The 26198-nt window shown below is 51.5% G+C and overlaps 1 protein-coding gene across 1 annotated transcript in view; it reads left to right on the top strand.

Moving 5' to 3' along the window:
• The window catches only part of LOC144259626 (uncharacterized), a 42488-nt gene extending 16970 nt beyond the window's left edge, over positions 1 to 25518 (top strand). The window contains exons 5-20 of the mRNA XM_077807921.1: positions 2610 to 2726; positions 4363 to 4424; positions 4971 to 5129; positions 5748 to 5933; positions 6651 to 6753; positions 7337 to 7478; positions 8532 to 8715; positions 9013 to 9112; positions 10216 to 10334; positions 15559 to 15596; positions 16687 to 16799; positions 17307 to 17455; positions 18639 to 18733; positions 23862 to 23940; positions 24677 to 24785; positions 25437 to 25518. Coding sequence (XP_077664047.1) covers positions 2610 to 2726; positions 4363 to 4424; positions 4971 to 5129; positions 5748 to 5933; positions 6651 to 6753; positions 7337 to 7478; positions 8532 to 8715; positions 9013 to 9112; positions 10216 to 10334; positions 15559 to 15596; positions 16687 to 16799; positions 17307 to 17455; positions 18639 to 18733; positions 23862 to 23940; positions 24677 to 24785; positions 25437 to 25510 — 1829 coding nt within the window. The 3' untranslated portion in view covers positions 25511 to 25518. The remainder of the gene's footprint in view (positions 1 to 2609; positions 2727 to 4362; positions 4425 to 4970; positions 5130 to 5747; positions 5934 to 6650; positions 6754 to 7336; positions 7479 to 8531; positions 8716 to 9012; positions 9113 to 10215; positions 10335 to 15558; positions 15597 to 16686; positions 16800 to 17306; positions 17456 to 18638; positions 18734 to 23861; positions 23941 to 24676; positions 24786 to 25436) is intronic.
• Positions 25519 to 26198: the final 680 nt, after the last annotated feature.

Genomic DNA, 26198 nt, shown 5'->3' on the forward strand with positions numbered 1-26198 from the left:
TTCTGAAAACTGACCATTTATTCTTACCCTTTGTTTCCTGTCTTTTTAACCAGTTATTGATCCATGAGAGGACCTTCCCTCTTATCCCATGACAGCTTACTTTGCTTAAGAGCTTCTGGTGAGGGACCTCGTGAAAGGCTTTCAGAAAGTCCAAGTACACTATATCCACTGGATCACACTTGTGCACATGTTTGGAACCCACCCCACCCCGCCCAAGAATTCTAATAGATTGGTGAGGCACGATTTCCCTTTACAAAAGCCGTGTTGACTCTTCCACAATAAATTGTGTTCATCGATGTGTCTGATTAATTCTGTTCTTTACAATAGTTTCAGCCAGTTTGCCTGGTACTGAAGTGAGGCTCACTGACCTGTAACTGCCTGGATCGCCTCTGGAGCCTTTTTAAAAATTGGCATTACATTAGCTGTCCTCAGTCTTCTGGTATGGAGGGCGATTTAAGTGATAGGTTTCATACCACAGTTGTTAGTTCTGCAATTTCATATTGGAGTTCCTTCTGAACTCTTGGGTGAATCCCGTCTGGTCCTGGTTGACTTATTATTGTTTAATTTTATCAATTTGTTCCAAGACCACTCTGAGGAACTGTCCCAGATTGAAGTGATCAATATTTTTGTCACCTAAAAATCATGGCTCAGGCGTGGGAGTCTCCCTCCCGTCCTCTGCAGTGAAGACTGATGCAGAGAATTAATTTAGCTTCTCCACAATGGCCTGGTCTTCCTTGAGTGCTCCTTTAACAGTTCCGTTGTCTGGTGGCCCCGTGATTGTCTGGCAGGCTTCCTGCTTCTGGGGTAATTTTTTTTTTTTTTTTTTTTTTTTGCTGTTAGTTTGAGTCTTTTGCGAGTTGCTCTTCAATTTGTTTGGTTTTTTTTACCTGCCTAATTATACTTGACTTGCTAGAATTTGTGGCCCTTTCTATTTTCCACAGTAGGGTTTGACTTCCAATTTTTTAAAGGATGTCTTTTTGCCTCTAACTGCTTCTTTTACTCTGAGCCCTGGTGGCATTTCTTGGTCCTCTTACTTTTTTTTTTTTTTTTTTTTTAAATTGGAGTATACATTTAATTTGATCCTTTCTCATGGTGTTTTTAAAAGGCATCCATGTAGCTTTCAGGCATTTCCTGCTGGTGACTCTCTCTCTCCTTTTTAACTTCCGTCTAACCAGCTTCGTCACTCATGTGGTTCCCGTTTCTGAAGTCAAACAGTGAGCTGGGAATGACCCTGGTCTCAGTCCCCCTCCTGGTGAATAAGAGTCCCCCAAACTAGTGCTACTTGGCAGTCTCCGCAGAGAAGCCAAGAACGGAATGGGCAGATGGCCACCCTCTCCTGTCCTAGCGGAGTTTCCTCTGGGCCAGGGTTGAATACAGTGCCAGGGATTTTGGGGGAGTTGGTGTTGCTACCCATGCTGTACCTTGGGGCTCAGAAGAACTCCCTGGGTGCTTACTAGCCTGGGGCTCAGCTCCTTAGCCAGAGGAGAATACAAAAATGGTAAGAGGGCAGCAGAGATCTGCAGAAATAGAAGTCACCGCCCAGGAGAAACCCCTCTTTCTTCCCCACAAAAGGCCCCCAGCTACAGAGAAAGAGGGGTGCTATTGGTGCAGCCTAATCAGGGGCTTTTCCCCCTCATTGCCTGTGGCTATCAGGAGTCTGCAGTACAAAGCCTGCCTGCTTTCAACCTGTGGAACTCATTGTCAGGAGATGTTGTGAAGGCCAAAACTGTAACAGGGTTCAAAAAATTTGATAAGTTCCTGGAGGATAGGTCCAGCAATGGCTGTTAGCCAAGATGGTCAGGGTTTGAACCCCATGCTCTGAGTGTCCTTAGCCTCTGTTTGCCAGAAGCTGGGAGTGGATGACAGAGGATGGATCGCTCGATTGCCTGTTCTGTTCATTCCCTCTGAAGCACTATCAGAAGACGGGATACTGGGCTAGATGTACCATTGGTCTGATCCAGTATAGTCGCTCTTATGCTGGAAGAGAGCTCTTCCTCTCATCCCAGCTACTCTAACTTCCCCTCTCAGCCTTGGGGTGGGGGGAAGTCCTCGTTACTCATGAACAGCTCCAGCCACTGTCTGTCTCCCACCTCTTCTCAGTAGCAGAGTGAAATCAACACAACCCTTCCACTGCTCCTTTAAGGGTTCTGGAATAGCAGCAGTCCAGTTAGTGTCCTTCTGCTCTTTGGGCAAAGCTGAGCAGCAGCAGAGGTACCAGAGAAGTCTGTCTGCAGACTCAGGAAAACTGCACTGCATCCCATCACAGTTGCAGGCTTTTAGCTTTGCAGATATAAGGGCTGAAACATCTAAAAGGGAGTGCTTAAATTCTGCAGAGTAGGGGCTTAGTCACCTCATCCACCAGGCAGTGTTCCTCATTTGCTTGTGGGCAGTGAGCGATTGGATTCCCAAGCCCAGCTGTACACATTTAGTGGATAAGCAGGACTTCAGTCTCTAGGGCTACTAATTCAGCTCCTTTCACCAGGACAAAATTCTGGGTATGAGACTTGACTCCCAGACCAACTGGGCCACCCTCAGATGGGCTCCTCAGAGCTTATATCTTAGTTTCTCCACAGGTCGCATCCTCAATCCTTATATCTTCTCTTTACCAGGTTCCACAGTCACCTGTGGGAACATCCTCTACCTGCTGCTGTTTGGATGGTGGCTGTCCCTCCTCTATCTCCTGGTTTCTGCCCTGATGTTCCTCACAGTACTGGGAGCTCCATACGGTGCGTTCTGCAGAGACTCTTGAACTGCGATGTGTATTGTCATAGGCCTAGTAGCCAGGGCCCATTGTGCACTGGATACACACAATGCGATCCCTGCCAGTGATCTGTGCTAGCTGTTTTATTTCTTAGACCCAACGCAGTTCTCATGGAACACTGAGTTACAATAAACCTCGTGTTACATTAATAACGTGTTGCCGTAGAGCTTAGGAGCCCTGGTCATGGACCCTGTTGTCCTAGCTGCTGTAGAAACCCAACAAAAATTGAATTTTTCCCACCCCTTAGAGCATTAGATCACATCTGTGGGAGGAAAACAGGAGCAATATAAGGTGTAGGGAGGCAATATAAGACATCCAATAACTTAGATTCCAGGTGATTGAGAACTTGCAGCCCTTTAGTAATTAACCATGGGGGCAGATTTATTGGGGATGTGGTAAATTCTCCACCACTGAGCCTTTAATTCATTACTGAGTGTCTTGCTAAAAGAGACACTCTAATTCAACCAAAAGTTCCTGGGTTTGATGCAAGAATTATTGGATAAAATCTGCAGCAGGTCAGGCTAGCTGATCTAATGGCCTGCCAGCTGGCCTGAACCTTGTATTGGTGAAAGATTTCCTAAGTTAAGGTATGCAGCTGCCTCTGATTCTTCAGGCAGCGTGCACAACTTCCAAGAGTCATCCCCCTCAAATGGATAAGTAGGCAGCAAAAGAACTTGCTGTGAAACTCTTACATAAAACATCCAGGGGACAAATCTCACTACCCTGCTGCAGTGAGACCACTGTCCCCAAAAGCTGGCTTCCCAAACCTGCCTGCAGACCCCTATAAACCGTTCATGGAAGTGTGAGAAGTTGTATGCCACCGCTTGAATGCAAGGACTCCTGGGCTCTACTCCCAGAGCTGTGATCACACTCCCCTTGGGGCATGAAGTCAAATCACTAAACCCTGCTCATCTTCCCCCTCTGTAAAATGGTATTTCCTCTCTTCCGGGGTGGCTGGATTTAAGCGGGCGCTATGTGGATGAAAAGGCCAAGGGCCACCATCCACTGGGACTTCACTTCCTGTTCTCCAGGGCCCCAGAAAGGATTAGGCAGCCTAGTGCAACAAGGGAGGGTGGTAGACAGGATGGGATGGCCTTAGTGGGTAATTCTTTGTTTCCGTTGGATACATGGTCTCCTCTTCCCTTCCTGGTAGGTAGTAGGACCTCCGACCAAAAGGCTGTTGGTGGCCCTGGGTCAGAAGCCCCAGGGTGAACTGTTGGGGGAAGGAGTCAGCGTCTCCTTACCAATGACCAGAGAACTGAAGGATGCTCTGCCTCCATTCTAGCTCTGCGGCTACTGCAGGCAGTTTGCTTCTGGTGCAAGAGTCCTGTCTCCTGGACCCTGTCGGTCTTGCCTCGCCTCTCCCCAGAAACAGCTAGGCTAAACTGCAGGAGCGCTTCATAGGAGCCGTGAGCTTCCTTCCACCCAGCACTCATCATGTTGGTGAGGGCAGGTCACCTTCCCTTCCACCTAGGCAAGGCCCATCCCCCAGGACAGCCTCGGTAATCCTCCTCTGGCTCAGAGGGAACGCCTTGCCGGCCAAGGGGAAATATCCCAGGGAGCCTTGTCCCAGCTGACTGCCATCTCCTTTCTCCCCACAGGGAAGCTGTGCTGGGAACTCGCTGGGTATTTTCTCTGGCCATTTGGCAAAGTGATTCAGAAGGTAGAGGGGAGCGGTGGGGTGGAAAATGAGCAACCTGCTTCCTCGCTGTGCCAGGATTCATGCCCAGTTCTGAACTGGGGATCCCTAGCCAACTGGCTGACAAAACTGCACGAGCATAGACTCTTCCCCGCCCCCTCCCTCCCTCTCCAGGGGGAAGCTGGCTTGCTTGCCTTCTACATCCTGGCCAGAAAAGGAGCCATGCTGGGAACGATTCCCTGCATAGGTACCTAATGCAGCTCGGGGCCTCTGTTACCGTGGTAGCAATGATCGCGTGCTCCGTGGCAGAAGGTGCCTCTAACGCAGGGCCCTGACCCAGCATGGAGCAGCAATCACGTGACCTGCAGAGAACAAATGTAAAATTGGCAAAGGGAGCTGGAGCAGGCCCTGAGCCTCGGCCTCCAGTACCAGCCTCTGCGGGAGAGGAAAGCTGCTTTACTCATGGCTGAATCCTCTCTGCCTCTTGGTTTCCTTTGATGTCCCCTCCAGTACTCTCCCCCACCCCCAAATCTCTGCCCCTCTCTGAAGACCTGCTCTCCCGTCTCCTAGACCAGAACGTACTCTCGAAAGTGCAGCATCAAGTTCAACAAATGTGAAGTCATCTCGGAGGCGAACGAGGCGAAAGAGAGCACCCCCCTCCTCATCCGCCATGACCTGGCGCCCGGCACTCCACAGGAGTCCGGCAGCCGTGCTGATGCCACGCACTGGGTAAGGCCCTTTGCCCAGGGCGGAGGGAGGAGTCAGAGATGCTCCATCTCGAGCTGCTCCCTGTGCTGTTGGCATGGACAGCTCAGGGGATGGCTGCTACAAACTGGCACGCACCAGCTCAGCTGTGACTTCAAGTTGTAAGGCCTCTCCCCAGCTATCAGCCCGGTAGGTGCCTGCATCTGACTCCCGCAGCAGAGAGGCCAGAAGGAGCTGGGTTCCCCTTCCTCGTCTAAATGCCCCCCACCCCACCCCTGGATGGGAGTTAGACATGGCCCTTCCTACTCTGGATCAGCTGTGGCTTGGCTCACGCTGCTGGGTCTGTATCAATGCAGTCCTGTGGCACTCTGAATACCCTCTCGGAATGGGAAAGAACCAGCAGGGAAACTTCTCTGGCTTCTGAATCCCTGCCCCCGATACTCCCCGGGCCAAGAGATGGAGAAACAGGATCCCAGTAGGTCTCCTCCAGTTGTACGGTCCCTATAACCAAAGTATGGGCGTAATGGTCTGCGCTGATGTCCCAGCAGATCCGAGTAACAGCTGGGGAGCCCCGATGGCTCCTGATTGGAAGTGCATTGCCCGTGGCCACTCACGCAGCCCTTGCTTCGCTCTTCCCACCAGCGGCGTGTGAACACATATATCTGGCTCTTGCTGGGCTACCCAGTCCTCGCACTTGCCCATGGCCTGGTCTGTTTCATCGCCTGGCTCTTTGTGTTCATCATCCCCGTTGCCAAGATGAACGCTCGGACTGTCACCAAAGTCCTGCTCCTGCCCCCGGAGCACGTGCACGTCCAGAGGATGAGGAAGGTTGGTTCCGCAGTGACTGGAACGTGTTTCCAGCTTGCCCCTTGGGAGGGCGGGGGGGTGCCTGGCATCTAGAGAGTGGCCCGTTACTTGCTAACCTCTCCCATTCCTGTATGGGGGGGTGGTGTTTGGACTGGGAAGACTTTGGAGAGACTGCTCTCCTCATCCCAGCACCATCTGCATGGGAGGAGAGTTCATCTTGGCTCAGTGCCATGCTTCCCAATCTCCTGGACATAGGAGCAGGCCGAGCAGCTGCAGAAGGGCTGAGCGGGTTGGCTGCTTCTCATGCAGAGCTAGGCTGGCCAGGGGGGGAAGCAGCCAGCAGGGCGACCTGGAGGATGGTTGGGTTCAAGCCACCCCCAATATCCCTTTCCTGACACCAGTGCAGGTGAGCGCAGGGCTAAGCCGGTCGACATGACTAGCACAGGGCTCCAGACCAGCCTGCTTCAGAGCTCTGGCTGGCACAGTAGAGCTGCTCTGATAAGACCCTCATTAAAGGTGCCTCCATCCCACAAAGGAGGGCAGGGGAGAGCCTCCTGAGCCCAGGGAATCCTTGGCCATTTCCCCTTGTCCAAACAATCCTCCCCTCCTTGGGGGACACCAGGAAATGGGAAGTTTTAGGCAACCTCAGCTGGAGACGTCTCTCCCAGCGCTGCCGAGAATAGTGAGGTTTGCTGCGAATTAGAAGCCACCTAACGCCTGGGCTCTCTGACCCCGCAGACAGAGGTGCCGCTGGAAGCCGAAGTGGTTCTGTGCTGCTACCGGGCCGTTAACGCCTATTACTACAAATACGCCGTGGACGGGATCAACGTCTTCGCCGTCAGTATCCTTCAGACGGACGCCTGGCTCCGGGGCCAGCACTGGGGAAACGCCGGTGTTGCTGGGTAGTGCATGTCAGGCAGCCCAGGGCTCCCCTGGGGCGGAGAAGGGATATGGAGACACTGAACATACAGGAACCTCCTACAGAGGTGTGGGTGCAGCCTCTCGGCTGCCTGGTGTTCTCTGCAGATCCCTGATCCGCTCAAGGCAATCCTTCAGCTGGCTCAGAGCAGCTGGCATGGCTAGTACAGGGTAGGGGGAGAAGGACCCTGCCTCGGATGGAGGCTGGCAGAGGTGCGAGCGGCGTACCATGTGCTCAGCAGACGCTTGGGCTCTCTGACCACGAGGCATGGCCAGGTAGTAGGGGAAAAGTGAGTGTTGGCTTTGTGGCTGAGGACCAAGCCTGGGAGTTGGGACATCTGGGTTCAGTCCATATACATGGACTCCCCTGTTCAGGTTATTTAACCTCTGCAAATCCTCCCTCCTGGGGCGTGGAGGCTAAGCACATCCCCAGGCGAGGCGCTTTGGTACTCGTGACGGGAGCCACAACATTGCCTGGAAGTGCCCCTTGACTGGCCGCAACGCAGACCTGCTGCCGCTCGTGATCGTGACGCTGGTTCTGGGCTACGTCGACAGCCACAACCATTTCACCAGCTCTGCTGTGAAGTTCACCCTCTCGCTGCTCTCCATCATGCCCCTCTCGTACTACATCGGCATGGCCATTGCCAGGTGAGGCTGCGCCTTCTCCCAGGTCCGGCAGGGGGCTGGGGTTCAGAACAACCCCTTGTGTTAATTTCCAGTCCCGTTCCGAAGCCGCGTCATGACGTCTCGCCAGTGAGCGGCGTAACAGGGCACAACGGGACTCTCGTCCCCTCCCATCTCACCCCTCCTTGCTGGGAGGAGTCCTGGCTGCTGCTTGGGCAGATCAGTCCTGCAATAGGTGCTGTGCAATCCAGCTGAAGGCATGAACTTCCAGTGGGATTCTTGGACTCCTGGTGGAGTGTCCCTGTGCGTAGCTGGCTCATCGCTCTGTATCCAGGCACCGCCCCTGCTGTCTCTGGGGTGGAATATGCAGCCCCCCAATGCAATGGCAGATTGGCCAATGGGGCCCAGGCCTGGGGGCTCTGGAAAAATGGGCACCCTCTGCCCAGACCCTCTCCAGTTGGGGTGCGGGGGCTTGTCACGCTCCACCCCACTGCCCAGCACTCCAGCTAGGCGGAGCGGGGCAAGCCCCGGCTGGAGCACTGGGCAGAGCAGGGGGACTGCAGGAGGGGAGGGGCCCCTAACACCCTAATCTGCCCCTGCTCCTACACTAACCCTGCAGGCCGCCCTAGAAAGGGAGGCCACGGGCAGTACCCCCGATGGGAAGGTCTGCCGAGATGATGCTAAGCTGTCCAGCCCCCTAGCACTGGACTGAGGCATTGACTCCAAGCGCTGCCTGCAGAAGGGACCCCGCTTCCAGCAGCTCTTGGCTGATCCTCGGGTTTCCACTTCAGTGCTGCTCCGTTTAGCTTGAGTGCAGCACAAAGGGGCGTAACTGCAGCCCTGCTGGTGGACAGATTTGGTGGACAGAGGAGGACGGCACCCTCCCTAAAACAATCAATCTTGCCCTAAAAAAAGACCCTTTGTGAGGGCTGGGAGCCATGTGTCTCCAACATAGAAGGTTGCACCAGTAGCCGGAATTCTCCTGTTCATGTTGAATGATCCATCTGACTGTTTCCACCCAGGGTCTGTCTCGAGCCTCCCTCTGCTAGCTAACCCCCCTGCCTTCATGTGACTTAGTATTTCAGCTCAGAGTAACTTCGCGGTGGGGGCTGTGGTGAACGCCTCCTTTGGCTCCATCATAGAGCTGACCTTCTACATCACGGCGCTGATCAAGGGCTCCCGGGAAGGGAACAAGTGTTACGAGGAGATTGTGAAGTCGGCCCTGACAGGGACCCTGCTGGGTTGTGTCCTCCTCGTGCCGGTGAGTCTGGCAGGAGGCTCGTGGTCTGGGGCTGTGCTCCAGGCTCCGCTGTCGATCCGGGCCCTGGGAGCGGGCAGCTTCTGGTAGTTCTGCCTCTTTCTTCTCAAGCGCTCCGTTCAGACTCGCCCCGGCCGACCTCTTTCCTCTTCGAAGCCGCTTCTTGTGCAAGTGATTGTGGGACACACAACTGAGTGGGGGGCAGGGTTACCTTGCTAGCTGGGCTGCAATGAAATGCACTCCAGGTGAGGTGGCCCAATGGCTCGGGATGATAACAGAATGTCCCCTGTTCCTTTCAAGGGCTTGTGCATGGTGATTGGAGGCATCCGCCACCAGGAGCAGAGGTTTAACAGCAGATCGGCAGGCGTCAGCTCTGCCCTGCTCTTCCTCTCCGTGGGAGGTAAGCAAGAAATTGACCAAGCGCTGAAGCCCTGGGTCCAGGAATGAGACCGTCTCCTAACCTGAATGTATTGGCCGCATCCACTGACCATGCTGTTGTGCAGGGCTTGGCTGTTACGGCCTGTCCCCATCTTCCGATCTCGAGGCCTCTCCAGTGAAGCCTAGCTCTGCTGCAGGGCTTCAGCCTTGGGGGATAAATGTACCCTGTGCACATCCCCTGGGGGTTATGACCTTGTTTCAGGTGGGTTTTTTGCGGAGATCCATCTCCGCTCTATCCCTTCAATTGGCAGCGCCTATGGCAAATCTGGGACAGTGTCTGGAGTTACACACTGCTCACAAAATGCTGCGGCCCATCATTGCAGGGAGGTTCGCACAGTTCCAGGGAGCTGGGTGGGACACCCTTCAATGCATAATGCAGCTCCTAGAGCTAGAGGTGGGGTGCCCTGAGCAGAATGTATTGCCCCTCTTACCTCCCCTGGGTACTGGACACCTGGACTCCTAGGGCTGTTACTTCCATCAGGCTGGCTGGCCTAAAATGGGTTTGGCTCTGCCTAAGTCCTGGGAGCGGGCAGGTGTCCACATCAGAGTGGCCATGCAGTCAGGATGTGTTGCTTTTTATCAAAAAGCCAGGGATTGAATAGACACAAACTCTACTCCTGTGCAGAGAGTGGGGCCGTGGGTATTGGTCAGAGCACACTGGCAGGGCAGTGTGGGGGAAGTGTGTACTGTTCCTTGGACAGAGGATGTGTGTTCTTGGGCTCCCTGGTGGGTTGGGAACAGCCTATTAAAGGGACTTTTATTCCCTAATGGCCCGTCTCCTAGGTATGGCCCAGATGAAGGGGAGATGGATGGGAATTCCTCTTAGCCAGCTGCTGGAGAGGAGAATCAGCACTTATTTGGCCCACAGCAAAGTGGGATTCTGCTCTGCAGCTCGTTCAGTCTCTGTGGCCAAAGTCTTGATCAGCTTCCCAGTGGAAGTGTGATGTCTCTCTTGGACCCTTTTCCTCTTGCCCTGGGCCTTGTTGCCAGCGTTAGCCAAAGGTGTCATGTGACCCCACCCCCTCTCCCGGATCCATTCCAATCCCCTTTTCTCTCCCCTGACAGGCGTGTTTGCTCCAACGCTGTTCTCCAAAGTCTATGGGAGGCTGGTCTGTGGTGAATGCCAGAACATTACCCAGAGTCCAGCGGGACACTACCTCTGCCAGAATTGCCACTTTGACTTGGTAGGTGGAAACCTGGGCACCTAAGTCAGTGTATTAGCTCTTGTACAGGGCCTGTTGCCTGCAGATACCTCTGCCCAGCCATGCAGGGGATTTGCTGCCTGATCACTGGCCTCTTCAAGCTTGCAGTGCCCATGGCTGCCTAGCAGCGTCTGCCCCCTTGATGGGGGCAGGGTGTATCCAACAAGGGCCAGACTTCTCTGCTAATCTGTGAATCCTCCAGGTGAGATTGGTGGCTGCTGTAACATGGGTGTTCCTGCATTACAGGGGCTTCCAGGTTGGGTTGGGAACAGGAAAGACCCAGTCGGGGGTAAGGTGTACTGGGACATTCTGTGATGCCTGGTGTACAGGATGTTCTGAATTCAAGTAACTAGCAAAACTTGCACTCATGATCAGCAGGCAGCTGCTCAAGAAGAAAAGGGCCTTGCTTTTCTGGACAGCACAAATGCTGTACAAAACTACTGGTCCTGTACACTGAAATGCAGCCACCTCTGGGGTGGAGGCATCCCTGAGATCTGCATCTTTACAGGCCAACTCCTTGGGGTGCATTGGTGGTCACCCCGACAGACTTTCCTGTGCTTGGTGGTAACTAACCACTGAGGACTGAGCTGCGTGCGAGGGTTTTCTGTGTGCGCCTTCAGGACTCAAACACTCTGGTGTGCCAGCCAGAGTTACAGAGCAGGTTGGTCCAATTCTTAGCTTCTGGGAGTTGGCGTTCCTAATTCCTCGCTTGCATCCTGCACCTGGCTTGGGGTGAGGCTGCTGAGGAGAGAATAGACTGAGATCACATGGAATGGGGAGGTCTCTTATTAATCTGACCGCTTTTCTCTCCACTGCACGCACCCAGACTCCTTGCTTCCTCTTCCACTAGGCATATGGGGAGCTAAAAGTCTTCTGTAAGACTCTAAAGTCACTGTGAGGTTCCAGATCAGTCTCTCCAGCCTACTCTGCTAACTTAGGGGAGAACAGTCCTTTTGGTAACTGCAAACTCAACCCAGCTTGACTCTCTGCTCGCATGCTATTGCCATCTTGTGCCTAGTCTCCAGAAAGAGGGTCTGAGGACCACAAGAGTTCCTCAGATTCCTGTGCAGCCCCATTGTCTTCAGCAGGGTTGTACAGGTAAAACTGACCGGAAGAGAACTAAACTCTGCTGCACGAGGAGCAGACTCCAGTTTGCTGTCCCTTAGCTGCACTAGAGCTATGGGCCTTCCAGGGGCTCATGTCTGAGCAGGGGTGACTGGATACCCACTGGGCACAGCTCTGAGCAGGAGGCGCTGTTCAAGTGGCAAGGCACGTTCCCACTTACGGGTACTGCGCGCCTTGCAGCAGAACCCTCGTCCAGCCATGGCAGCTAGAGCTCTCATGCCCGCCTCTCCCCTCAGCATCCCCGATGTACTGAGGACAATATAGGGGGTGCCTGCCAGGATGGAGATTCATCTGCAACTCCCTGCTTCAGGAAGCCCTCAACACTAGCCCCTCTGCATCCGTTCAGACTCCGGCTCCAAGGTCTAAATGTTCAGCCTCTATCCTGGTGGCCGCCTCTGCTTCCAGCCAGCTGAAGGGTTCCAAGAAGCCACAGCCCCTGTCTGGGCCGGACTCAGTTCTGGCAGCCCTCAGTCAAGCCCCAAGGCATCGTGTGGCTTAACTGAGGGCTGGGTGGTTGGTTCCCACTGGTCCGGTTCCGGAAGACAGGTTGAGGACCAGTTCAGCTGCCCTGGCTGGTGCTGTACCTCATGCCTCACGGCAGTCCAACCCCAACGCAGCCCCTGCGGTTGGAAGAGACCCTGGTCCTGCAGTTGCCTGGAAGACAGATGTAAGCAGTGCCTCTGAATTAGGGCCTTCAGCACCGTCGCTGCAGCATCAGCTGAGACCGAGGAAAAAGCAGCGTAGAAGCAAGACCACCAGCATGAGTTCTGATTCGTGGGAACCAGAAATGCTAGCAGATCCATCCGATTTTTTTTCTTTTTCTTTTTTTTTTTTGATAAGGCCACAACAGTTCCGAAGCAGAAACTTGTTCCACTTCCAGCTTCAGTAACTAAAGAGAGGAGCTCACACGGGTCATCGGATCCAATGGTGGCCAAACTTTTGGATTTGCGGTCGTTTCCAGTTTTGGACAGTTCTGTCTCTCTCTGCTCGGGTGCATGCCTTGGATCCTGGTGCAAGGCGCACAGCTCCTAAAAGGAGGCATGTATCCTTGGTTCCAGGATTGTCATCTTCATCACTTCCTAGGAAGAAGAGACCAGATCCCGCTGGCTCTTCCCAGGACCTTTCTCATCCCTCCTCTTAGGCTTCCTACAGGGCCTCAGCAAAGAGCAGAATCCCCATTCCTCCCTCTGCATCGGTTACTATCCTTAGTATACTTTCTCGGGTCCAGGTCTGCACCCTCTCCAGGAGGAGTATAGAGGAAGAACTGACCTGCAGTGAGATTCCAACCACCCTTTTGGTCTGCCCCCTATTGGCATGTTCCTGACACCCAGTAGTAGGGGAGACCTGGCAGTCCTGGGGCCTTAGTGAGGGACCACCTCAGGTCCTCTCCAATTTATCCTCCGCATGGATGGAGAGGGAACACTTCATCTGCAAAGAAATCTTTAAGCCCAGGGATCCTCCAATCCTGCTCCCCTAGTTCCATTGACACTACAGAGAGACCAGGGACTCTGTCTGAGGAGGATGAAGAGAGCTGCTCTCTTTGAATAGGAGCTTTTAGGACCTGATGGTGAAGCTGTACCTATCACTCGACCAATGCAGGGGTGGCATCAGGCTTTTCTCCTTCTGGGGATACTGTGCATTTCTATGACTTAGGGAATCCCATGGTGTCCACTCGAATCTCCCTGCAATACTGGAGGAAGAGACTTCTCAGTATCTTACATCCTCAGTGCCACTGCGAAGAGTAGGATATCTCTTCCTGTCCTGGATGAGTTGTGAGGGCCAGCCACCTCTGCGGGGCCCACTGACAACCCATCTCTAATGAACTATACCAGATTCCTTCTGAAGGGAATCTTCCTTCCATACCTGCTTTGTGCCGAATTCATTGATGCTGGCTGCTGCCAGCAACAGGGGGTCTGGACAGTTACACTCCACTCCAGTGGGGTAAGGGGGAGAAAGATGTCCTCCTTCTCCCTCCGTGTTAGGGTGGCAAATTATCTGGCAGTCCTGGCCCATTACCAATTCCATCAATGGGGGGCAGAGCGGGGGAGTGTTGCTTTTTCTCCAGGTCTTGCCTGATGACCAGACACAGCCAGTAGATGCCATCTTATTGAAGGGTCAGAAAGTAGCTAGACACTCCCTCAGGGCTTCCTTCAGTGCTTTGGACTCTGATGTCAGAGCGTTGGCATCAGGTGTGACCATCAGGAACGTGCGTTGCTTTGATCCTCCATCCTAGCTATGGATGCTCAAAGTCAGCTGGGAGAGCGTCGTCTTGGAGTGGAGAGTCTCTTCCGTGAAAAGACCATTGGTAAAACTAAAAGAGATAAGATCAACAACTCAATCTTTGGGGTCGATGCCATCTACTCAAAGGAGGCCCTCCAGTCCTCTTGCCAGTACCGGAGGCGGCAGCATTACCCCAACCTTCGGTCATCCAGTCACACGTCAACAAGGTGCAGCCTCACAGAGCCATTCTGGAAAGAGGCCTTTCAAACAAGGTTCCAAATCTAAACCGCCTGCATCCTCATCCCAGACAAGTCCACCCTCTGTTTTGGTGAGACCTTTGAGAGTCAAGAACCAACCAACCAGCACTCTTCTACCCTTTCCTTTGGAGGCAGGCAGAAGAGGTGTCTGATGTATGCCTTTCCTCTGCTTCCCTTGATGCAGAAGATAAGTCAGGACACGGCCAGGATGATCCTCCTTGCACTGGCTTGGCCTCCTTGGCAGTAGTTTACCAATTTCCTTCAGCTATCTGGCAGTCGTGCTGCACCTCCCTCGGTCTCCTGTCCCAAGAGGGGAGCAGGATTTTTCACCTAGCCCTGCAATCTGCACTGGTGTTCATCTGTGCAAGACATACTAGTTAACTCTAAGAAATGGTCCACCAGAAATTGCTGCCATCTACAGTAGTCCAGGTTTCAGGCCTGGGTGCAGAGGAAGTCTGATTCTCCTAGATCTGTCTTCATTTCTTGTGTTCTGGAATGCTGAATGTCTTTTGAAAAGAAAAATCGGGGTTGCATATCTCATAATTTAAAGGTCCATTTGGCAGCTAACTCCATGTATCCTACTTAGTTGACTGTAGACGGCTGTTTGTTTATGTTTTGGTTAAAAAGTTTGAGATTTATATCAAATGTGTAATTGCTCTGTTAGAGACCCTGCCCTCTTGAGACTTCAGTTTGGTTTTGACCATGTTGATAACATCTCTGATCAAACCATTGGCTGAGTGGTTTTTCATCATTTTTAACTATCTCAAGGCACCAGGAGAACGAGTGAACTGCATGCCCTCATAGCTGATCCACCTTTCACCAGGACAAAGCAATCCTTAGACCTGATCCTGTTCTTAGCAAAGGTGACATCAGATTTCTTCCCCCCGGATTAAATCAGTCCGTTTTATTTCACTTCCACTGCCCACAACCAAGCCCCATTGTAAGGAGAATCTGTCCTCCATACATTGGATGCTAAAAGGGCTCTCGCCTGTTATTCGGACAGAACTAAGTCTTCATAAAACCTCAAGATTGATTTTGTTTTTCATATGCTAAGAACAACATAGGGCGTACACTTTCTTCCCAGGGGACTGCTGAGTATTACACGCCAGCAAAAGTTCCTGTCCTTGCTTCAATTGCACAGATTCCACTCGCGCTGTGGCTGCTTCCTTCACTCAGCTGAGGCAGGCACTAGTTGCTGAGATCTGCAATCTGGATTTCGGTGCACGCTTCCAGCCAGCACTAGGCTCTGGATTTGGCTGCTAGTGGATGCAGGGTTTGGCGAGGCACTGCTTCAGTCTTTGTTCAGCTAGGACTCTGTTCCCGTCTCCAAGTTAGTTTCAGCAGTACCGGAGTCTTTCCCGTTAGTGGGGAATATGCAGAGTCGGTTGAATTCCAGTTACAGGTAAGTCACCTTCATTTCTCCTGGTCACTGCATGGGGCTCTGCTCCAGTCTGACGAACGAACTGCTGTTCGCTAGCATCTGTGGGGAGGGGTGAGTGTGGAGATCATGGCTTCAGTGTATCATCTCACCATTCATAAACCATCCTACGCTGAGCACGTGAGAGGAGAACCAACCAAACTATCCTGTGGTTCTTGTTTTTCAGATGGAGAACAATGGCACCTTGTACTACAAACATGTCCAGTAAGTGCCTCACGGTCTGTCCTGTTGCTTGGACGTAATGGGTCAGCCCTGGCCCCACTAAAGAAGCACATGAGAGCTGTGATGATCCCTAATGGGCTGCCCAAGCACCTTCCAAGCTGCCTTGCTTTCATGCTTTTCTCGGTGCCTTGCCTGGAGGGCCAAGTCAGCTTGCTCTATGGGAGCAGGGGCTGATCTGGGCTCTGCCACTGGCTTAGCCATGTGGCCTCAGTCTCATCACCTGTAAAATGGGCCTAATACCTCTCTCCTGGGGGGTGGGTTGGGATGACTGTCTCCAGTGTCTGGGGAACACGTGCTGCTCTCTTCTTAGCTGACCCCACCCCACCCCCGAAGTCCCATCAGCCATAGACACAACAGGGCCCGTTTATCTCTGCAGCTCCTTTGATGCTAGAGCAGGGTGACCCAGTGCAGCATGGATGTAATGGCCGCATCTCTGATTCCCATCGGCTAGTACTCGCGGGGGAGGGGGGGTGCTCTGTTCTAGGGCACTCAAATCCCATGTGGGTGAGGAAGGGTTAATCCTTCCTAGGTCTCCCTCCTCACTGGCCACTGCTTGCTCTGCCAGCTCCTTTGTGTAGCGCACTTGCCACTCTGACCCTGGCTTTCTCCAGCAAGTTGCTTCAGAGGGCAGGGCTCCTGGCCAGGGAGGGTGGGCTTAGCTCCCCTGGGGGCCACTTGTGTGAGATGAGCTACATCTCTCCCCCCTGCCCCTCCCCCCCAAGCTGCTGCATCCCCTCGGGTGCCTGCAAAAGCAAGACCGGGCACCCAGAGGGTTAGCGGAGAGAAGCGGGGAGGGGGCTCTAGCAGCCAGCTGGCTTTGGATGCTGCCAGAGCCCTGAGGATTGAGCACCTTGAGCCCGGGGAGGGGGGACAGACAGTAGCACCCGTCTCACCCCCGCCCCCAGTCATTGTAGAGTGACCGAAACCAGTCTGACCAAAGGCAGCAAACCCCTCCTCCCTGCCCCCCCCTCGGGGAAGAGCCAGAGGTGAATTCCCAGGAGTTGGTGGGAGAGGCGGAACGGGGCGGGGGGCGGTTCTCCTTCCAGCTCCCTGCAGCTCTGGTGTGTTGCAGGCCCCTGGTGTACACGGTGTCCCTCGTGCTTCCTGCCGCCTACCTCATCGGCCTCTTCTTCACCCTGAAGACTCACTCGCACATCTACGACATTCACATCAGCGACTGCCACAGTAAGTCCCCACCGCGGCCGGCCCAGAGCGCTGGGCTGACCTTTCCTCTGGCCCACTACAGAAAAGACGGGAGAACGGTAGATGGATTCTGTGCTCTCTGCTGTCCAGAGCAGGGGACTGGGAGCCAGGACTCCTGGGTCCTATTCCTGGCCTTGCCGCTGGCTCTGTGCACAAGGCGGGGACGGGACCTGTATCTGGAACCTGCCCTGCAGTGCCATGGAAGTGCCTGAGTAGCACAGTGGGTAGATGCAGGGCTCTAACCCCCAGACCTGGGTGGCAGACTGGAGACCACTGGGGAGCAACACTGTGTCGACCCAAAGCTTGGGCGGTAATGTCTCCCCCTTCCCTGGAAGGACTAACCCAGGGGAATAATTGGGCAGCTAATAGTGTCGATAGGCTGCACCAGTTGAGTGGGGATGGGTAGATGGGGGGCCTGTCCCAATCGCTGAGCCCAGGTCTGTGCCTAGGGGGTCTGTCTCTGCTCACATGCCTCCTTGCTTTCCTCAGTGCCCGGTCACCATCACAGCGCCGTGGTCCACTGGTCCCGCTGCAGGGCCCTGATCATTCTCCTGCTCTCCACCCTGTGCATGTCCGCCTGCGCTGACCTAGCCACGGAGCACATCAGCCCCATCCTCACCAACTCCACCGTGTCTCAGGTAAGGAGCCTTCGGCCTGCCCAGATCCACGGGCCGGTCGTGCTGCAGCCACCCTGCAGGGAACCACAGTGGAGTGGATAAGTAGCCCCGTAAAGCCTGGATTGGAATGCATGGGATCAGCCTAGAACCCAGAGCCACCCCCACACAGAGCAGGCTCCAGGGCCCGATGCCGATGTCACTATGAATGATGTTACTTTGGAATCCAGCCCCATGGCCCCAGGTAAAGGACTTGTCTGGTGCTCAGCTGATGGGCCATGTAACCTTGTTGATGTGGTAGGTGTGGAGTTGGGGCCGCTTAGTGACTAGCAGGAAGAGCCTGGCCTAATACAGTCCTTAACCAGCAAGTTCTCTCTCCGCTGAGAGCGGGACTGTGTTGTTTTCAAGCTCCCTTTCCTGAGGCCCCCATGAGGTTCAGTCTCTGCTCACCTGCATTGGCCCCTTGCCTGACAGGCAGGCAATCCTGGGTTGCTGACACCCAAACTTCTGAAGGGGAAGCCTCACTCAGTCACGGGAGAGTTGACCCCGTTTAGCCACGTGACTGGGTTTGAATGCAGCTAGTGCACCTAATGCTCTGTGTCAGACTAGGGAGGCTAGTTCATCATAAGAATGGCCAGACTGGGTCAGACCAATGGTCCCTGTAGCCCAGTGTCCTGTCTTCCGACAGTGGCCAGTGCCAGGTGCCCCAGAGGGAATGAACAGAACCGTGATCCATCTTCTGGCAGTCAGGGGCTTAGGACAGTGACTCTCAACCTGGGGGTACAGCAACTCCTCTAGATCAGTGTTTCTCAATCTGGGGGGTCGCAACCCCCAGGCGAGTCAAGGGACAGGTTTGGGGGAGGGGTTTGCAGGGGCAGGGCCAGCCTTAGGGGGTGGCAAGCAGGGCAGTTGCCTGGGGCCCCACACCACAGAGGGCCCCCATGCTAAGTTACATGCTTCAGCCCCGGGCGGTGGGGCTCTAGCTTCTGCCATGGGTGGTGGGGCAACAGTCGTCTGGAAAGGTGGAGAACCACTGGCTTAGGACACCCAGAGCCTGGGCTTGCATCCCTGCCCATCTTGGGTAGTAGCCATGGAAGATGGGTCCATCAATGAATTATCTAATTCTCTTCAGCCCTGGCGTGGCTGTGGAGGAAGCAGAGCAGTTCGCTAGCTCTGTGATGGGGCTCTCTCTTGCTCTCTTTGGCAGTATTTTATTGGGGTGACCGTGCTGGCTATGGTGCCCGAGCTCCCTGAGATAGTCAATGGAATCCAGTTTGCCCTGCAGAACAACCTAAGCTTGAGGTGAGTGAGTCCTCGGAATCCCACAGGGCTTCTGCAAGAGCTGGCATGAGTTGCCAGAGGCTAGTCCTAGCCCGTGGCTTCAAATAGAGCAAATGGATAGATGCTAATCTCGTCACCATGTTCCCTAGTAGGAAACTCCCTTTAATGCTCTGAGAGGCTGGGACATGTGCCTAATGCTCTAGTTCACCGAGGGGGATGCTCCAAGAGGAGCTGCCCCTGGCTGGAGTTGACCATGGGGACCAATTAATCTGACGCACCAAGCCACTCTCCAGTGTTCAAGCCAGCAGTGGATTTCCATGTGGAGGTGTTGGTAGCTCTCCACTTCTCACTGTAATAAAGGACTTGGCTTCCAAGGATGGTATCTAGGGGGAAGAGCCATCTGCTCCTTGTCTCGGATTATTTAAGCAGAGAGAGTCCAGTCTTCCTAGAGCCTTAAATGTCTAAAACGGCCCATTACAAACTCCAGGGTGAGGTATCTCCGATCTCCCCCTCCCTGCTTTTGGAGTTGCACTGAGAAGGGCCAGGCTGAGGTATGTTCCAGACCCCAGGGGTGTGTGTCGGTGCACTGCATCTCATACCGGTCCCTTGGTGGGAAGGTTCATAGATACTAAGGTCAGAAGAGACCATTATGATCATCTAGTCTGACCTCCTGCACAACGCAGGCCACAGAATTTCACCCACCCACTCCTGCAAAAAACCTCTCACCTATGTCTGAGCTACTGAAGTCCTCAAATCGTGGTTTAAAGACTTCAAGGAGCAGAGAATCCTCCAGCAAGTGACCCGTGCCCCATGCTACAGAGAGAGGCAAAAAACCTCCAGGGCCTCTTCCAATCTGCCCTAGAGGAAAATTCCTTCCTGACCCCAGATATGGCAATCAGCTAAACCCTGAGCATATGGGCAAGATTCACCTGCCGGATACTACAGAAAATTCTTTCCTGGGTAACTCCGATCCCACCCCATCTAACATCCCATCACACGCCATTAGGCCTATTTACCATGACTATTTAATTACCAAAACCATGTTATCCCATCATACCATCTCCTCCATAAACTTACCGAGTTTAATCTTAAAGCTAGATAGATCTTTTTCCCCCACTGCTTCCCTTGGAAGGCTGTTCCAAAAGTTCACTCCTCTGATGGTTAGAAACCTTCGTCTAATTTCAAGTCTAAACTTCCTGGTGGCCAGTTTATATCCATTTGTTCTTGTGTCCACATTGGTACTGAGCTTAAATAATTCCTCTCCCTCTCCAGTATTTATCCCTCTGATATATTCATAGAGAGCAATCATATCTCTACCTTCTTTTAGTTAGGCTAAGCAAGCCAAGCTCCTTGAGTCTCCTTTCATAAGACAGGTTTTCCATTTCTCGGATCATCCTAGTAGCCCTTCTCTGCACCTGTTCCAGTTTGAATTCATCCTTCTTAAACATGGGAGACCAGAACTGCGCACAGTATTCCAGGTGAGGTCTCACCAGTGCCTTGTATAACGGTACTAATACCGCCTTATCCCTACTGGAAATGCCTCTCCTGATGCATCCCAAGACCGCATTGGCTTTTTTCACGGCCATATCACATTGGCGGCTCATAGTCATCCTATGATCAACCAATACTCCAAGGTCCTTCTCCTCCTCCGTTACTTCTAATTGATGCATCCCCAGCTTATAACTAAAATTCTTGTTGTTAATGCCTAAATGCATATCGTTACACTTCTCACTATTAAATTTCATCCTATTACTATTACTTCAGTTTACAAGGTCATCCAGATCCTCCTGTAGGATATCCCTGTCCTTCTCTAAATTGGCAATACCTCCCAGCTTTGTAACATCTGCAAACTTTATTAGCACTCTCCCATTTTTTGTGCCGAGATCAGTAATAAAAAGATTAAATAAGATTGGCCCCAAAACTGATCCTTGAGGAACTCCACTGGTAACCTCCCTCAAGCCTGACAGTTCACCTTTCAGTAGGAGCGTTGTAGTCTCTCCTTTAACCAATTCCTTATCCACCTTTCAATTTTCATATTGATACCCATCTTTTCCAATTAAACTAATAATTCCCCATGTGGCACAGTATCAAACATCTTACTGAAAGCTAGGTAAATTAGATCCACTGTGTTTCCTTTGTCTAAAAAAATCTGTTACTTTCTCAAAGAAGGAGATCGGATTGGTTTGGCACGATCTACCTTTTGTAAAACCATGTTGTATTTTGTCCCATTTACCAGTGACTTCAATGCCCTTAACTACTTTCTCCTTCAAAATTTTTTCCAAGACCTTGCACACTACAGATGTCAAACCAACAGGCCTATAGGTACCCGGATCATTTTTTTCCCTTTCTTAAAAATTGGAGAATTGCTAACATAGTTCCTATCAGATGGTACAACCCCTGAGTTTAGATTCATTAAAAATTCTTGCTAATGGCTTGCAATTTTGGGTGCCAATTACTTTAATATTCTTGGATGAAGATTATCTGGGCCCCCTGGTTTAGTCCCATTGAGCTGTTTGAGTTTCACTTCTACCTCAGATATGGTAATATCTACCTCCATATCCTCATTCCCATTTGTCATGCTACCATTATCCCTAAGATCCTCTTTAGCCTTATTAAAGACTGAGGCAAAGTATTTGTTTAGATATTGGGCCATGCCTAGATTATCCTTGACCTCCACTCCATCCTCGGTGTTTAGCGGTCCCACTTCTTCTTTCTTTGTTTTCTTCTTATTTATATGGCTATAGGACCTTTTACTATTGGTTTTAATTCCCTTTGCAAGGTCCAACTCTACTTGACTTTTAGCATCTCTCACTTTATCCCTACATGTTCTGACCTCAATAAGGTAGCTTTCCTTGCTGATCCCTCCCTTCTTCCACTCCCTGTATGCTTTCTGCTTTTTCTTAATCATCTCTCTGAGATGCTTGCTCATCCAGCTGGCTCTACAACTCCTGCCGATGAATTTTTTCCCCTTTCTTGGGATGCAGGCTTCCGATAGCTTCTGCAGCTTTGGTTTAAAGTAATCCCAGGCCTCCTCTACCGTTAGATCCATAAATTCTTCAGTCCAATCCACTTCCCTAACTAATTTCCTTAATTTTTGAAAGTCAGCCCTTTTGAAATAAAAAACCCTAGTTGCGGATTTATTTTTGTTAATCCTTCCGTTCAGTTTGAACTGAATTAGCTCATGATCACTTGAGCCAAGATTATCCCTTACAACCATTTCTTCTATGAAGTCCTCACTACTCCCCAAAACCAAATCTAAAATGGCATCCCCTCTAGTCGGTTCAGCAACTACTTGCTGAAGGAATCCATCAGCTATCTCATCTAGGAACATCTGAGCCCTATTATTACTAGCACTCGTCCTCCAGTCTATATCTGGGAAATTAAAGTCTCCATGATCACACAGTTTCCATTAGTATTTACTTCATTAAAAACATTAAAAAGGGCTCTATCCATACCCAAATTAGATCCCGGCAGTCTGTTGCACACCCCAAGCACTATCCCAGGGGAGGCTCTAATAGTTTTCTTCCCCAATGTAATTTTTGCCCAGACGGACTCAGTCATATCCATTTCATTGCTTCTTATTTCTTTACATTCTACCTCCTCACTGATCTACAATGCTACTCCACCACCTTTACCTTTATTTCGGTCTTTCCTAAACAGCACATATCCTTCAATACCTGTGGTCCAGTAATGACTACTATTCCACCATGTTTCTGTTACCCCTATAATATCTGACTTCACTTCCTGCACCAGTAGCTCTAGTTCCTCCATTTTGTTACCTAGGCTCCTCGCATTGGTGTACAAACATCTTAATTTTTGCTGTTTTGGCCTCGCTCACACTCTGTACCCTATTAGGCATGGTCATTCTACAGCCAGTATAACCTATTAGACTGGTATCCACGCTGCCCTTCCTCCTTATAGCCATTCTCCTACCCACAGCTGTATCCTTTCTTACTTTGTTTTCTTCCCTCTCAATGCTAAAATCCGGCGTGGAGATTACCTGGACATCTCCCAACCATCTCCCCCTAATTCCTAGTTTAAAGCTCTCTTAATCTGTTGTGTCAGCCTCCATCCTAGAAGTCTATTTCCTTCCCTACTCAGATGAAGTCCATCCCGAGAGAACTGTCCTCTGTCCATGAATGCCTCCCAGTGGCCATACATCCCAAAGCCCTCCTTGTAGCACCACTGCCTAAGTCATCTGTTGATAGTCATAATCTTGTCGCACCTTTGTTGCCCTTCTCTAGGAACAGGCGGAATCCCACTAAAGATCACCTGAGCCTCGATTTCCTTAAGCGTCTTCCCCAGCCTAGCATAGTCTCCCTTAATACTTTCCAGCGAGAATCTAGCCGTATCATTTGTTCCCACGTGAAGGATAATTAGGGGATTCTTTCCTGCTCCCTTTAGGATCCTTTTCAACCTCAGGTCTACATCCCATATCTTAGCACCTGGAAGACAGCACACCCTTCTATTCTCTGGATCAGCTCTGGTTACAGGCCTGTCTATTCTTCTCAGTAAAGAGTTCCCGATCACATAGACCTGCCTTTTCCTGGTGATGGTGCTATTCTCCAGTCTATCCCCTGTTCCCTCTGGCTGCAAGTTCTTTCCATTCCTATTCTCCCTTGTAATCCTTTTCAACCCATCCTGTATCCTCCTGGGGCTCATATTTGGTGTAATCTCCATTGACTCTTTCCCTTTTCTTATAAGACTAGCTGCTCTTCTCTTCTTCCGTGCCCTTCCACCTTCAGCGACTACCAGCTGAGCCTCTTCTTCATTTTCCAACTCTGCAAACCTGTTCTTGAGCTCTGTTTCTCCTTCACTAGCCTGTCTTTTCCTCTGCCTGGTGGTGCTGAGCATACCAGAGTCCGCAGGGCAGGATTGACCTGGCCTGCAGCCCATGTTGGAAACTGATCCCAAAAAATCCTTTTTCCTAATGAAATCGAACATGGCCCTCCTGCACAGCTGAGCGGTACACAGCGCTGCCCCTTCCTGAAAGCCGGGTCCCCTCAAACGTGTGACCGGTGCTACTGCGTGCAGGAAAAGAGTGCAGTATAATGAAATGGGGCTCCGTATTCCCCGCTGGACCTCTAGATGCTGTGTTAGAAGCCTCGAATACAGGTTAATTTATGGTGTGTCTGCTCCTCCTCCCTAGTATTGAGATTGGGAGCTGTATTGCTGTCCAGGTCTGCATGCTTCAGATTCCCATCCTGGTGCTCTTCACAATCTTCTACGTAAGTAATGGAGCTGGAGCCAGACTTCATGGTTACTATGGTTTTCTCCACTTGGCTTGTGGACACTGGGGCTTTGGGGAAGGAGGAAGCGCCCTGTGGTTGCAGGGGTTTATGACGGTTGCACGCCTAAGAATGTCACTCAAATAGGAACATCATGCTGGTGTTGGCGAAAGGTATTGGAGAAATGGTGCCACTGAGCTACGCTATCCTTAGAGCAGGAATGGTGGAGGCAGTTGCAAGGCAGGGTTCCCTGCACCAGCACCTCTGATTTTTGGAGAGCCAGTCTCTATTCCCCAGGTTCCCAAGCAGTGGGCTGACTGCACAGTCAAATTAACAACTCCCTCACTGTCTCAAACATGCTCATTAGATTTTTAAGGGGGAGCAGATGGGACAGGTGAGATTATTGCTAATGTGTGTGAACCAGAGTGACTAAAACCAGTCCTCCTGCTGTGCCACAGGGACTGGGAACGTGGCAGGTTAATACATTTTTATCCTGATCATGGACTTGAAAATACTAAGCTTCTTGTGACTATGTGCATAGCTTGTTTGTCCACACTGCTGCAGGTAGAGTATATTGCAGTGGGTGGAAAACAGTCTTTCAAGAGTCTCTGGGTAAGGAATTGGGACTGTCTAAATGGGCAGAACAAACTTTCTGAATTTACTTTGACTGTCCATGCAGGGCATAACCATGGCTGACTTACCAAGGGTTTGAAAACTGCTCTCTACCTTTCCACAGCCGACAGGTTTCATACTTGTCTTCAGTGACCTCCATGTCTATTCCAGCATGTTCAGCGTGGTCCTCATGAACTACATCTTCATGGATGGCAAGTGTGACTACTTCCAAGGTAACCGTCCATGTGGGCCAGTCTTCTTCTCCCATGAGAATTTTAATCCTATCCAACTCCTCCCATAGCCACTTACAAATGTTCCCATTCTTCCTGAGCAATCTCATTCAGGAACCGGGATTGACCATGTAAAAGGGGCATCCCTGTGTCCCATGTCTGTCTCTGACTCCAGATCTGATTGCTCTAAGGTTAAAAAGTCTTAACTGCAATCCCACTCTTGGAGCAGAGAGGCCCTTTCCTTCGTACTAATCTCCCCAGTAGGAGCTTCAGACCATCTGATCATTCATGATGTGGTGTTGGGTTTTCACAGTTAACTGGCTCAGTAACTGGAACTTAAATCTGCTGCCCCAGGAGTGGATTCTTCTAACTGGTAGATGACTCAATTCCCACAGGAAGCAGCTCCAAAGAAGGTTTTTGTCATAACGTGCTGTTACCTGGCACTCAAATGTTGGCTTAAAGTGTCCCTTAACTTGGAGATACAGTGTAGTTTCACATCCTGGAGCACTTGTCCCAGTGTGAACTTCCAGATTCTGTCCGGAGCAGACTGGCAGCTGTTCCATCTAGTACAAAATCCACCTTCCCAAGTCTTGTTCACTGAGTGTGTGATTCCAGCCCTCTAGTTCCTAACCATGGCGGTTCTCACTCCCCCAGGTACAGTGCTGGTGATGGTCTACTTCATCCTCCTAGCTGTGTATTTCTTTGCTCCTTCCCCTGCTGGCTGCTGAGGCCTGACTCCATGGACCTTGTGTTCTTCTCTTGGGAGAAGACTTCCCCCTCCCACCCCGCAGGGCAGCTTCTGTTAACAAATGTTGAGTGTTTCTCAGGGACTCGGCTGGTCTGGTTTTACTCTAAAACCATTAGTTGCATGAAGCTAAAGAACCTGCCACCGGAGTTTGTTTTTCCTTCACCAGCTGTTTTAAAAGATGGGATGGAATTGGGGAATTGCTAACCACTGGAAAAGGGTGGGGGTGGTGGTCGTAGTCTGGTCACGCCTTCTTAACCGAAGAAGAAGCCTTAATGCCAGAGTGTTTCCTTGTGTACCAAAGTACAGCTCAGTCTGGGATTGTGGCTAGAGGGAAATCTGTTGTTGGCAAAGGCTTTTGAGGAACAGAAGAGTCCTCTTTAGACTCTGAAGGATGCGCTGTTCTCTTGCTGCTGGGAAAGTGGTGCCCTCTCCAAGGTGCTGTCTTGAAACAGACCTATCCTGGGAGGACAGGAGAGGACTCTCTCTTTTCAGAATGCTACCTGCTTGTCATGCACATGGCAGCCTCTAACACTGGCCTGTAGAAATAACACAGGTGGGTTTTGCTGTAACTTGAAATGAATCCTGTTTGTTTTTTTTTTCCCCAACTGTTCTGATTAAAGCAGTTTTTGTACAAGCTGGATCTGGTCCTGTATCTAGAGGGGTAAACA

This window comes from Eretmochelys imbricata, chromosome 1 (assembly GCF_965152235.1).
Source record: "Eretmochelys imbricata isolate rEreImb1 chromosome 1, rEreImb1.hap1, whole genome shotgun sequence".
In the NCBI taxonomy this organism is placed as follows: Eukaryota; Metazoa; Chordata; order Testudines; family Cheloniidae; genus Eretmochelys; species Eretmochelys imbricata.